The sequence below is a fragment of the Astatotilapia calliptera genome, chromosome 23 (assembly GCF_964374335.1).
Source record: "Astatotilapia calliptera chromosome 23, fAstCal68.1, whole genome shotgun sequence".
NCBI classification, from domain to species: domain Eukaryota; kingdom Metazoa; phylum Chordata; class Actinopteri; order Cichliformes; family Cichlidae; genus Astatotilapia; species Astatotilapia calliptera.
Genome location: NC_137443.1, coordinates 11,721,184 through 11,733,799, shown reverse-complemented (window position 1 = coordinate 11,733,799; position 12,616 = coordinate 11,721,184). Strand labels below are relative to the sequence as shown.

Genomic DNA, 12,616 nt, shown 5'->3' with positions numbered 1-12,616 from the left:
TGTTATTGATCTAATGCTGCTTCTTGAGTTCCACATCCACAAAAAGACTTCCATTTTTGTGATGAAACAGGGAAATCAATCATTTCTTCTTCACAAAACAAATAATCTCTCTAGACTTATTTTTATCCTCATTTTTCTGTTTGACACCATCTCCTGTTTCTAACCTGTGTGTGAGGCTGTTTCCAAACATAAATAAAGAGTCACTCGCTCATGATTCTGCAGTGTTAGAAATTTATTTACATATCAGTTTAATGACAATTAACTCTTTCCAGAAAGAGAATACTGAAGGTAAAATTCGAAAACAAATTAAATGCATCTGATTCAAGATGTCCTCATGTCTTTTCTATATTATTTTTCCTATACGCCACTAGATTTTACTTTGTTTTGGGAAGGTTTTGAATTCCTTCCAAACAAAAATGTTTAAAGACACATTAATCTTTCAGAGATTAACAAAACACAACAAAAAAAAAAACAAAAAAAAACCAACAAATCTACCATAAATAATAAAGTGCAAAACAATCATTTCCTAAGGCCACATTTTAGATTTTAACTTCTGCATGATAAATGTAGTGTCAAAAACTGATAGAATTATGATGATGACAGTTTTTCATGAATATTATGGCACCTATTTTGAGCTGGTTCATCAACATCTAGAAATAGTCCCCTAACACCACTTTGAATCATCTCAGAGGAGCACAGGAAGTCTTCGCGTCTACTCGTTTGGTCCGGCCTTCTCTGCCACGTCGCCCTCTGCATGCTCAGTGATCTGAGGAGCGAACGGTCCCACCAGCCAGTTGAGCGGCGTGTTGTGCAGTAGATAGTCCATGACACCATCCACAGACTTCTGAACCTGGGATGGACACACACAACAGTACAGTTTTAATAAAAATGTACAGTTAATAAGAGGATAAATGATCTGAAATAATACTGAGCACCATCAGAGATTGAAAACAAATTAGTTTCACTGACTAGCCACTTTATTAGCAGATTGTTAATGCAAATAGCTAATCAGCCAATTACATGGAAGCCACTCTCTGCATTTCGATGTGGTCAAGATGACCTGCTGAGGTTCAGATTGAGCATCAGAATGGGAAAGAAAGATGATTAGAAACTGCTGATCTGTTGGGCTTTTCCCTACACGACCATATCCAGGATTAAGAATGGTCCAACAAATAAATTAATAATATTATCCAATGTGTAAGACAGCAGTTCTCCAGATAAAAATGCCTGGTGACGTCACAGGAAAATAACCTGACCTTGCTGCCAGACTGTGTTGAGCTCACATGAAAGCAACAGTAACTCAAATACCAGTAATTAGGCCTTGTACAAAAAAAAAAAAAAAAAAAAAAAAAAAAGCGGGTTCAACACAGCAGTAGCAAGATGTACCTAATAAAGTGGTTGGTAAGTGTATAACATACACTTGAATGTTGTAGCATCAGCAGTGCATGGGACTTTCCAGTGACATTACACAAGAACTAACGTGGAGAGTGGTGGCGCTGTGGGTGAAACTAAAAACTCGAGCTATGAGCTACATTTAATTAAGCAGCTGCACAGCTGGAGCAGTAAAGACAGCAAAGCATGACGCGTACTTGGTTCAGCTGATGACGGCTCCGATCGAGGAGGACCGGCGTGATGGTGCTCGTGTTCCTCAGAGAGGAATACAGCTCCTCGGCAGACTGTCGAGCCGCGGTCAGCTGGTCCTGGACTGTGCTCGGCAGACCTTTAGCACTTGAAACCACGCTGGCACACGCCGACCGCAGCTGGTCGCTCAGACCACGCACCATAGAGAGGGTCTGCCTTTCAAGCTGCTGTGAACGTAAGTGGAAACAAAAACCAAATGAATAAAATGTAAAGCTAAGATAACGGGACAGTCCAAATGTAAACAGCACAACAATGACACAGAAGGAAATGACGGTGGAAAGTAAATAAAAAGCTCTGAGTGTGAACCTATGCCAAGCAAGCTCACTCTCTGGGCAGCATTTATTTAAGGGGATATATTAATATTGTTTCTTTGTTCTTTTTAAATGTACTTCAACAAGTTTTTAGTGCAGTAAAGACAAACATTATCTAGGAGCAGATCGTGGATTGATCTGCAAGTAACTGGACATTATTCATAGAGATTATATCATATAATACATTTCTAATTAACTAGGCAGCTCATTCCCTTCCTTTTGACAATAATGTCTTTAACACACACATTCTGTGATCAACTTGACAGACAGGCAGATGTGAAATGTAAATGTTGCCAGGACAAACAAAGGGCAAAAGAATTAAGCCGTTTGAAACAAAAGACATGAAAATTTGACCTTATGACCTTGAGGAGGTCATAAGGTGGCTCTACACATTATACATTATCACTTCAACCTTCAAAAATCAGTCTATTTACCTTGAAGGAGAGGTCAGAGGTCAAATGTGGACATCACATTTTGGGTTGTCTAGACCACAATACTAAATTTTAAACAAATGTTCTCATATGTGGATCTCATTTTCTAAGGAACAAAAATCAGGTTAAAAAAAAATATCAATAAATCAGGCAATTCTTTGTTTTTACCTTCATCAGGTTCCAATCAGCCCAAATAGCAAAGAAATTAAAAATGCATGACATGAAACAGTTCGGGTCTTAGGAGGTCAAAGTAAAAATGCTGCTATGAAATATATCTGTAAAACACAGCTGAATAATCTGTTTCAAAGACTTTCGGTCCTGACCTCAGACTCATTTTTGGTCCCGTCTGGCTCTGGCTCAGACTCCGTCTGCCCATCATGTCCTCCGTGCTTCTGCTTCCACTCGGTCCAGCGCTGCAGGAGTTTCTCAGAGGCTCCTCCTATCTGGTTACCTGCTGAACCGAGACTGGCGCGGGCGCTTTCTAGCAGGTCTAGAGTGATGGTAATCTGAGCCACCGTACCATAGGCTGCGTCCCGGTAGTGACGTGCCCGATCCAAAGAGTGCTGAAGAGCTCGTTCCTGTACCTTAGTGGAGAGTTTCCCCAACCGGACAAAGTAGCTGGGGTTGTCTGAAGAGGTAGCTACCTCGCTGCTGGCAGGTTCGGCCACAGCAGCTGAAAGAGGCGAGTGCTAAATCAGATGTGTGACCCTGACATTACTAACAGAAATAGACCGTTAAAATACGTAGCATCTTCATTGCACAGGGTGTTGGGTATGTCATGACTGATGGAAACACTTTTCCCCTCCATCTGTTTGAAGCTTTGCTGCTAAGAGCCACTACAGAGCCTCTGATCAGTTCTGTGCAAGCAAAAGGACATAACGCTGCATCACTGTGCTTTCATTAAAAGCCACTTTGATGGTTAAAGGAACAACTTCAACTGTGCTGCTGCCACAGTTGCAATTGTGCCACATAGCCATAATCAGAGACGGGGCTCTTTCACAGCTTCCACAGTGGAGTATGGCAGGTTGTCATGATAACATGACATCACAGTAGCAGGTGTCAAAGCTGCGAGTGCTGGAAATTGCAGGTACTTTTTGGGCCAAGTTAACAGAAGGGAAGTTCACTGGAATGCCCTGCCTCTCTATGAATAGCACCGACCATCCACGTGTTCAGTCACAGTGGTCGAATTCAACAGTCATGATGACCACCCCCCCCCATTTCACCAGATTACCTCATCCTGCTTTTGTGACCTATTTTTTGGGATAATCTCAATTATTCATTTTTTAAACCTTTATCTGTCAAGACACATTCATATAATTCAACAACAGGCAAACGGGTTCATTACCACCCAGTGTTTTCGATGAAGTGATTAGCACAGCTACTGACCCAGCTCCCTCTCAGTGAGCGGTAGGTTCTGGTCGACCCAGTCCTCGGATCGGCTGAGGGCCAGGCCCATCCCACTGCTAACCATCTGGCCCATCCTAGTGCCCATGACTGTGTTGATTCCTCCGCTGACTGCTGCCCGGGTCAGCTCGACGCCACCCATCACAGCCCCCACCACGGCTTCTTTGGCCCCTGCCACAGACTGGTACACCATTCCCACTGTGTCTGACACCACCTGAGGAAGTCGAGATAAGATAATTACCTTCTTTTGAAAACCAACGTGGTGCCGGAGCTCGATTTGGTGCCGACTATAATAAATAAATAAAATTCTGCCACGACTTTCTTCCTCTGAAATTACCCCAGTGTTTATCATTAATGCTAGCTGATAAACTGTGCTCATGCTGCTGTAAAATGCTGCCACTACTCAGTTTGCATTAGTGCCAGCAGTGACAACACGTTAGTGGAAAAGAGGTAAATGAGCAATGATCAGCGAAGCATTTTGCGTTTTCTGTATTGTCAAAATCATCCAGAATGCACCAATACGAAGAAAACAAGCACATGGAGGCCAGAGAGCTGTTTTCTTTATCAAGTCTATCATTTTGGATTTTTATGACAGCATTTAAGCACAATAGGGTTAGGTTTTTTTGATGCTACATTAAAATATTCTGACCTTGTCTGCTGGTTGGTGAAGAATAGGCAACTTTTCTTCCATCTTATCCAATCCTTTCAAAGCGTACTCGTTTGCAGAGGCAACTGCAACAAGTGCACAACGCGAGAATCAGTGAGAGTAATACCACTCCGTAAAAAACAGGCATCGTGTCAGGTTTACAGTACAGCTAGAACTGGATGAGTGTCAGAGATTCAAATTACACCACGATAAAATTTGGAAAGTTTATTCTCATGACAATAAAAGAAACAGTCTTATGATTCTATTGCATTCTATCCCTGAGGCAGCAATGGATTTGACTTCAGCTTCTCACCTTTAATGCGCAACCAGCATGAAATATCTGTTTGAGGTACATCTTTGTGCGATTATCATACGTTACATCGGATTTGCAGAGATGGGAACCTACGTTGTGGCTCGATCATGTTCAAGAGAGGTTTGGTCCCTGCGGTGGCAGCTGCACCCAGAGTCCGGACCCCGCTCTCGGCTGCATCCATCACTCCCTTCAGTAGGGGAACGCTGTCTTTGGTGGTACTGTAGGCGTTTGAAACCACCTCGCACGCCGAACTGACCAAGGGCAAGTTGCTCACTCGTGAAACAACAGTCTAGGACAAAAATAGAACCGTCGCCGTTATTGAAAGCACAATCCTGTCTCACAGTACAGTATAGTTCAGCTCTTTTCAGGTCTGTATTAGTAATCAATAAGGAATAATTATTAATTTCCAAGAGTAGATGATCAAAACGGGGAAATATCAAGTGTCAAATGAGTTCACAGTAGACTCGTGTTATGCATTAGGGATCATTTCAGGTCACAGTGCCCCTCACCTGCTGCTCTCCATTAGCTGGTTCTGCTGCCGGAGCTGCACTCTCATTAGTCTTCCCGCTGTCTGCCATTGTGACTGCTGGATTCAATCTGTGTCGTGGAATACAGAGTGTCAGAAACAGAGACTCGCCTCACATTGCCCACTGTGCATGATGAAATAACGGCTTTCTCTATGATACTCTGTGTTTAAATAGCTGGTATACTTTATCTCACAGCAATCTTTGTCCTGTCAGTTTAATGCATGCGGAAAGGCAGCTCAGCCACGCCAAATTCATTTGTCAACACTATGATGTAACACAGACGAAACTACATTAAAAACTGATACATTTGGAAGTGAGTATTTTCTTGTCAACTTCCAGCATCATTAAAACAAAGCTGTGTATGAAGCAAGAATTAATGAGACAGGTGTTTGTTAAGTCAAGGCGTGAGCATTATGCATACGTAATCACTGAACTTATGATTTTTAAGCTCTTCTTCCATGATTATCTGTGTTTGAAGGAAAGATTTGAGCCAAAATGTGATTCAAGACTGCAAGAATAAAAGCCTGACATTTTAACAGCTCTTCACAGCAGTTAGGGTAACATGACTAACATCACTGGCAGCAGCAGCAGCATCAAAGGAAAACTCCCAAGAATGATTTATGCTTTGAAGTGTATTAGAAATAAAGAAAGTACAAATGGCTGGACGACACATCGCAAGTCCCTGTTGTTACTAAAAAGAGTGAAACAAAAATCATCTGGGGCTTATTCCTTTAATTCAATTCTTGGACTTCTAAGTGCGAGCACAGCTCCCTGACAGAACACGGATCCTCACATTTTTCTTGCACTCGCATTCAAAACGAAGGAAATGTGACGACAACATAAAAAGAAAACAGGGATGATAAATCATGCGAGAGAACTCTGTGGTTATGAAAGTTCTGATAATTTCAAAATATGGATGAGAGTCCGAGGAAAATCAGAACTAATGGCACGAACCGCGGTCCCGCAGGGCACTGAGTGTTCACGAGCTCTCGTGGCGGCTTGCAGGCAGAATGGACGACATCTGATATTATTAATCTAACGGGAAACGGCGAGCAGTGCTGCGCTGGTGTCAAATATTTCTTTAAATGAGAACTAGGCCAAAATAATTACTCAAGTGAAAAACTACCATATTACATGAATACAATGAAAAAGTGTCTTAAATGAAGATCAAATGTAATACTTAACTGGGCCATGCAACGCTGTGAAATTAATCAGCAATTTATTCTGTTTCACTGCAGGTCGTTTCAACCCTAGCCAGCCTGCCGTGTCTCTTCTAGGAGTGGGAATTAGGATTTATAAAAACCTGTATCAGAAGCACCATAAAAAATAATAATAATACAAAAAATTATGTGTTAACTCGTGCAAATATACATGGAACAGTATATGAAAAATTTGGTGTACACAGCTTTATCCTTCAGCTCAGTCTGAACTCTGAGCAGCTCTCTGTGAGGCTCTTCAGGAATAGTTCTCCAGGCTTCTTGAAGGACATTCAAAGCTCTTCTTTGGGTGTTTCTGCCTTTTGTTCTCTTCACACTGCTTCAATAATGCTGAGGCCCAGGCTCTGGGGAGGCCGATCCATGACTGACTGTTCCACTGTGTGTTTTTCTACCCAGATGTGCTGAATAAACTTCAGCCTTTCCTCCCCGTTTCCCTTCATCAAGAAAGGCTTCCTGACAGCCGCCCTTCCACCGAGACATTTTCTGATGAGGTGTCAGTGAACAATAGATCGGCTGAAGGTCCAAATCATCCGTCTGGTCTTTGCTGAATTTTTTTGTCCTGTTTATTAATGACATGACTTTCAGATATGGTTAGTCTGCTGTAGATGGGGTTTTTTTGTTTGTTTTTTAAAAAAAAAAAAGACCTCACACTTCTTAGGTAAACATATCATACCAAGATGCCAAGTTTTCACCTAACAGCTTTTTGGGAATCTCGATTCATTTATCCTTCCTTTCACTAGCTGGGCCCACATCCTCATTTTAGGTTTGACAGCGTTTTAGTAGGTAAAAGTGAATGGTTTGACATGAATTGAGCTGCGGTTTGGGGAAGGCCTCAAAGGGGACTGGCGGTGGCTCCCGGGCCTGGCAGATCCCCATGCACTAAATAGAAATGAAGAAGTTAAATAATTGAGAACAAGGAGGGAGGGAGGGTGGGGCACGTAAACGAGAATGAACAGCTTGCAGAACTGGGGGAACCTATATAGATGACAACCGGACGGAGCGCGTTTGGAGGCGCGGTCCTGCTCCTGAAATTCCGATACATTATCTCCAATTAGCCAAAGAAAAGAGGACCAAATGATGTCTTTTTGGGACAAGCTGTTGGTAACAAAGTGCCTGAAGAGTCCATTTAAAGTTTGTCCTGTTTCCAAGTCTTCTGTTATGTGTGGACAAATGTGTCATAGGTCACGTTACGTGGCTAAACAAACAAAAAAGATTCAACAGTGAGATACAAGAACTGAATAGGAAAGGAAATAAAGTGAAAAAGAAAACCTTTGTTTCCAAAAGCCATACTTTCTTGAAATATTATTATTAGTTTTTTAAGAAATTGGGGGTGGCTCAAGACTTTTGCACAGTACTGCATTTTTAAATTAGGGTCTCATATAGAAATAATATTCTTTACAAGTTAAAGAAAATGCATTGAGTTTTATTTAATGAGGTAATACAATCTCATTAGCTTCACTGTACTCTGACCAAATTTTCTTAGGTGGGTAGTCACTCGCCCCAAAGGACACTTCCTGAGCTCGGAAAACCTCAGAATAGGCAGACTCATCACATTGAACAACGAGGGGATATTCAGTTTGGTAATTAGCGCACATGCATGCACACACACCTGTCTTTGTGCATATGCACGCACACGCACATGCACATACCTGTCTTTGTATCTTAAGCATATAGTTAAGACAACAAAGAGATACAAGCAAGAGAAGGAAGGAGGAAAGAGGCCCGTTAGCCAGTTGGAAAGAAACATCTGCAGCAAAATCCGTCCCTTCTCCCTTTGGTGCCTGCAACATGTGGATGGCATCTGCTTGCGTTCTGCCAGATGGCATACAGACATAAATGGACTCCACCTGTATTACCTGGGATGCTGTTAACAAGCGTCTGACATGCATGACCTGATGTACACAACAGAAGCAGATGAATGGGAGAAGCATGAGTCCTGAGATCTTCCTGCTGGAGAAACAGCCAGCAGCATCCTGAGGTGTGCAGCCAACCAGCGGCAACCTGAAGTCAGTGCTCAGGTCGGCTTCATCGACCTGACAGGAGGAGGCGATCAGCAAGAGACGAGCCTCAAATCCAACAGCCTCAGCCACGACTGGCATTTTTATAGAGCTACTATTCAATCATTTCACACAGTTTGGATGTCAGTGTGAATAAAATCATTTAACTTTTGTTTTTCGTGAGCTCTGGCAATCCAGAAGAGATCTTTCTGGCCTGTGCGTGACTCAGAATTACACGTTATTGCAACAGCTTGGTTGAGCAACGCCGGTTTTTTTTTTTCCTGAGTGGCAGTTGATGAGATCTTCACCAGTTTTATTACAAAGCAAAGTCTGACACTGTGCACCCTGATATCAAGTGCGAGATGAACCTGCGATAACAGTACAAGTTATGAAGAAGGCTTTTATGCAACACAACCGGCTGCTTTAGACTTCTCAAAATGATCATCTCACTGACAACTGAATCCAGTAAAGTGGCCATTAAAATCCTATCAAGCCTCTTCCTACTGCTTTGTGTGTGACATCCTTGCAGTGTTGGGCCACATCAGGGGGATGGGGAAACTACTGTGTATTAGCCAGAGCTAAAACTCAAAGTCTCGATATCAAAGGTGACTTTGCTTTATCGGAAACTACTGAGACACTTATGTAGGTTAAAGGGAAATCTATGCTTTAGTTCCACCTAAAAAAGACACACAGATGTGTAATGTTATTTTGCATGGGCTGGAAAGCAGTCAGAGCCCTGCAATGGTCCCTGGATTTATTTGATGGGGTCACCCGACGATTTAAAAGAAGTGAAACATAATGTGGTCTACTGAGCTCTGGCTTTTATCTTGTGAAACCATCCACCGAAAATATCCACTGAAAAATGAATCCGAGTGGGAAAAGTCACTACCTGTCTGAACTACTCAGAGCACATGCCCACACACTGAGGCCACAACCGGAGATGAAATCTCACAACAACAGATTGCCTGATTTTGAAAGGCTCTGAAGCTAAGAAAGATTTAGGTAACCGAGTGCACAATATTAGTTTAAGCAAAGGCTCTGAGCAGCATGACGATGATTCCCAGCAGAGCTAATCAGGTCCGTCTTTCATTGCTTCCCCTTTCTACTCGGTGAACTTTCACCCATGTGAGGAACTATGACTCGTTACTTAACACAGCACCAAACAAACGGCTTCTCCGAATCAGTCTCCCGATCTGTGCCTTAGCTTTTCGTCTTCATGGGGTTCTCTTTAAAAGAAAAGCTGTTTCCGCAGCTTTAACTGGAAGTAAGACCGAAGGCTAAAGCTCAGCTGGGCAACCCGCACGAGTAAGTTGGTTAAACAGCTTAAAAACATGGCTCTACGACTGCTGTCAGGACGGAACACACCTGTGGGATGAGCCACTCACCTGCCTGGGAGCCTGCCGGTTCACAGTCTTGTGATGACCTGCTGTGTTACTTCCGGTCAGTGACCCGGTCCACCCCGCCTCAGAGCCTTTATAGTGCACTGCTGCGCTACTCTTCAACACAGGGGAGGAAGGCGGAGCCTAAGACTGGCTTACAAACTTTCAGCCAATTAAATCACAGCACGGAAGTGCCCGTCACTGCCGGCCCCGCGGGCTCACGGTGTTGCGCCAGAACTTTCCAACATTTCTGTGACTTTTCTGTGTCACAGATGTGCTTACACGGATAAACGAGCAGTGGTCAGCGGGGTTTATAAACTGTTTAAGTATAAAATAAAAATAAAAAAGACTCCTTTCATAATAATAATAATAATAATAATAATAATAATAATAATAATAATAATAATAATGATTGGATTTATATAGCGCTGGCACCCAAAGCGCTTTACAATTCCATTATTCATTCACTGTCACATTCACACACTGGTGGAGGCAAGCTACAGTTGTAGCCACAGCTGCCCTGTGGCAGACTGACAGAAGCGAGGCTGCTAAGACAGACACTATCTCTGCTTTTAAGATTAGGCTTCAAACTTTCCTTTTCGCTACAGCATATAGTTAGGGCTGGATCAGGTGACCCCAAATTCTCCCTTATGCTGCAATGGGTGCAGGCTGCTCGGGGATTCCCATGATGCACTGAGTATTTCTTCTTCAGTCACCTTTATCACTCACTATGTGTTAATAGACCGCTCTGCACTGAATCATACTTGTTATCAATCTCTGGCTCTCTTCCACGGCATGTCTTTTATCCTATCTTCCTTCTCTCATCCCAACTGGTCGTGACAGATGACCGCCCCTCCCTTAGCCTGGTTCTGCCGGAGGTTTCTTCCTGTTAAAAAAGTTTTTCCTTCCCACTTTCGCCAAAGTGCTTGCTCATATGGGGTCAAATGATTGTTGGGTTTTTCTCTGTATGTATTATTGTAGAGCGGTGGTCGGCAACCCTAGGCACGAAGGGTTAACTGATGGCACGACCATAGCTGGACTGGCCATTGGGGATACTGGGCATTTGCTCGGTGGCCCGGTGACTTTTTTTTGCTTTGTAACGGTATAGGGTCTACCCTACAGTAATATAAAGCACCTTGAGATGACTGTTGTTGTGATTTGGCGCTGGATAAATAAAATTGAAAATAAAATAAAATTGAATCTTATATTTTAGTTACAATATCTGCTGCTGCCCTCTTGAGCAGATCTTTCATGAAAAAAAACCAGACCTGGATAAATAAAGGCTATATAAAAGTTATGCTTAACTTCTACTTTATGATAAAAACGTTTAAAATGACTCATGAGAGCTATATCTGGTATAAGTTTGAAATTTATCTATAACAGTTTAAATACAGGTGATTGTTTTTGGAAATATCAATCATTTTTTGGCACCACAATGGTCCCTTTATTTCTCAGTTGATGCTTGCATGGACTTTTTATCCCAGTTTTGCTAAATATACTAAACTCTCTCTGATCATGTGTTGTATGACTGCTTATAAATTGGTGACCGAAGGGAACAGTTACTGGTTTTATTCGCTCAGTCACTGAAGTAAACTCATTCATAATGTGATGCATTCATAGACTACACATAAAGGCTTTCATTTGTAATCTGAGCAGAACTTACACTATAAATCTTTCTGAAATATATTTGGGCTGTCTTGGATCAGTATGTTTAAGAGCTAAGATCTGCCTGAAGATTTTCACTGATTTTTAAGTCAGGGGAGAGTGAGGGAGCTCCGTGAGAGCTTCCCCTTCAGTGTGTTTCCTAAGGCTCAGGGTGGATCTGGAAAAAGGGTGACAAAAATTCATTTTCCCAAGGGGCCATGTGAGAAACTGGGACTGTTGTTGAGGGCAGCATCAATCATTCTATCCACCATCTTCTGCTTATACAATTCTGGGTTGTTGGGCGAGAGGCGGGGTACACCGCAGACAGGTCGTCAGCCGGTCACAGGGCTAAAACAGGGAGACAGACGACTGTTCACACTCACACCTGCTCTGGTGGATAACCTCACCTTTCCTTTGACAGTCTGCATGTAGGAATTGCTGATATTTACTAAACTGATTCTCTCAGAAATGTTTCCTGTGCCAGCGGCTGCCCCATAAATCTGAAAGCAGGCGTTTTCTTTTGCTCAAACACACATTTGGTCACGTGACTCATTTCCACAGGGTTTACTGAAGCACTGTTTGCAAAGGTGAGACTCTGACCTTTGTGAAAAAGTCTCCAGTGAGGTTTGCAGTGCAATGATGCATTGATGCAGCTCCTTTGGATTCACATGCTTTTCTTAATAACGGAGCAAACTCTCGTGTCTCATGACGGTCGCCGCATGTGGCTGATCTTCTGTCTACACCTTCACCTCACTCGTTTAGCATCCATAACTTTCATGTGGACCAATAATGCATCACTTACTATACAACAATGCTGCAAATGTGTCTTTGTGTCTTTGTGTTTCTAAGAGAATATCAAGCAGAACATACTTTTTCATTCTATTTTGTAATTAGGAAGTCTATCCATTTTTCATATATGTTAATGGGGCATTTCTTTATCCACGCAGCTTCATCTTCATTCTAACTGCGTGCAAACTCAGCTGACTGATGGAGGCTGCGAGATGAGGCATTGTACTATGAGAACGCACCAGAAGAATAGGTTAGAGAGAGTTAAATGTCAGACTGTAACTGATCTCATGTATAAAACCCACCTGACTGACTGATGA

The 12,616-nt window shown here is 42.5% G+C and overlaps 1 protein-coding gene across 2 annotated transcripts; it reads right to left on the bottom strand.

Moving 5' to 3' along the window:
* Window positions 1–211: 211 nt before the first annotated feature.
* On the bottom strand, window positions 212–10,005 carry plin3 (perilipin 3). Of its 2 annotated transcripts, none has more exons than XM_026158173.2 (8): window positions 9,873–10,005; window positions 5,256–5,343; window positions 4,840–5,035; window positions 4,437–4,519; window positions 3,770–4,001; window positions 2,707–3,056; window positions 1,590–1,808; window positions 212–850 (listed from the first exon to the last, which is right to left on the bottom strand). In XM_026158173.2, the coding sequence occupies exons 2-8, from the start codon at window positions 5,322–5,324 to the stop codon at window positions 713–715; spliced, it is 1,287 nt and encodes a 428-aa protein (XP_026013958.2). In that variant the 5' UTR covers window positions 5,325–5,343; window positions 9,873–10,005; the 3' UTR covers window positions 212–712. The 2 variants fall into 2 exon arrangements, with proteins under 2 accessions (XP_026013958.2, XP_080153440.1); XM_080297314.1 differs by having other exon boundaries at window positions 1,590–1,805.
* Between the last annotated feature and the right edge of the window lie 2,611 nt (window positions 10,006–12,616).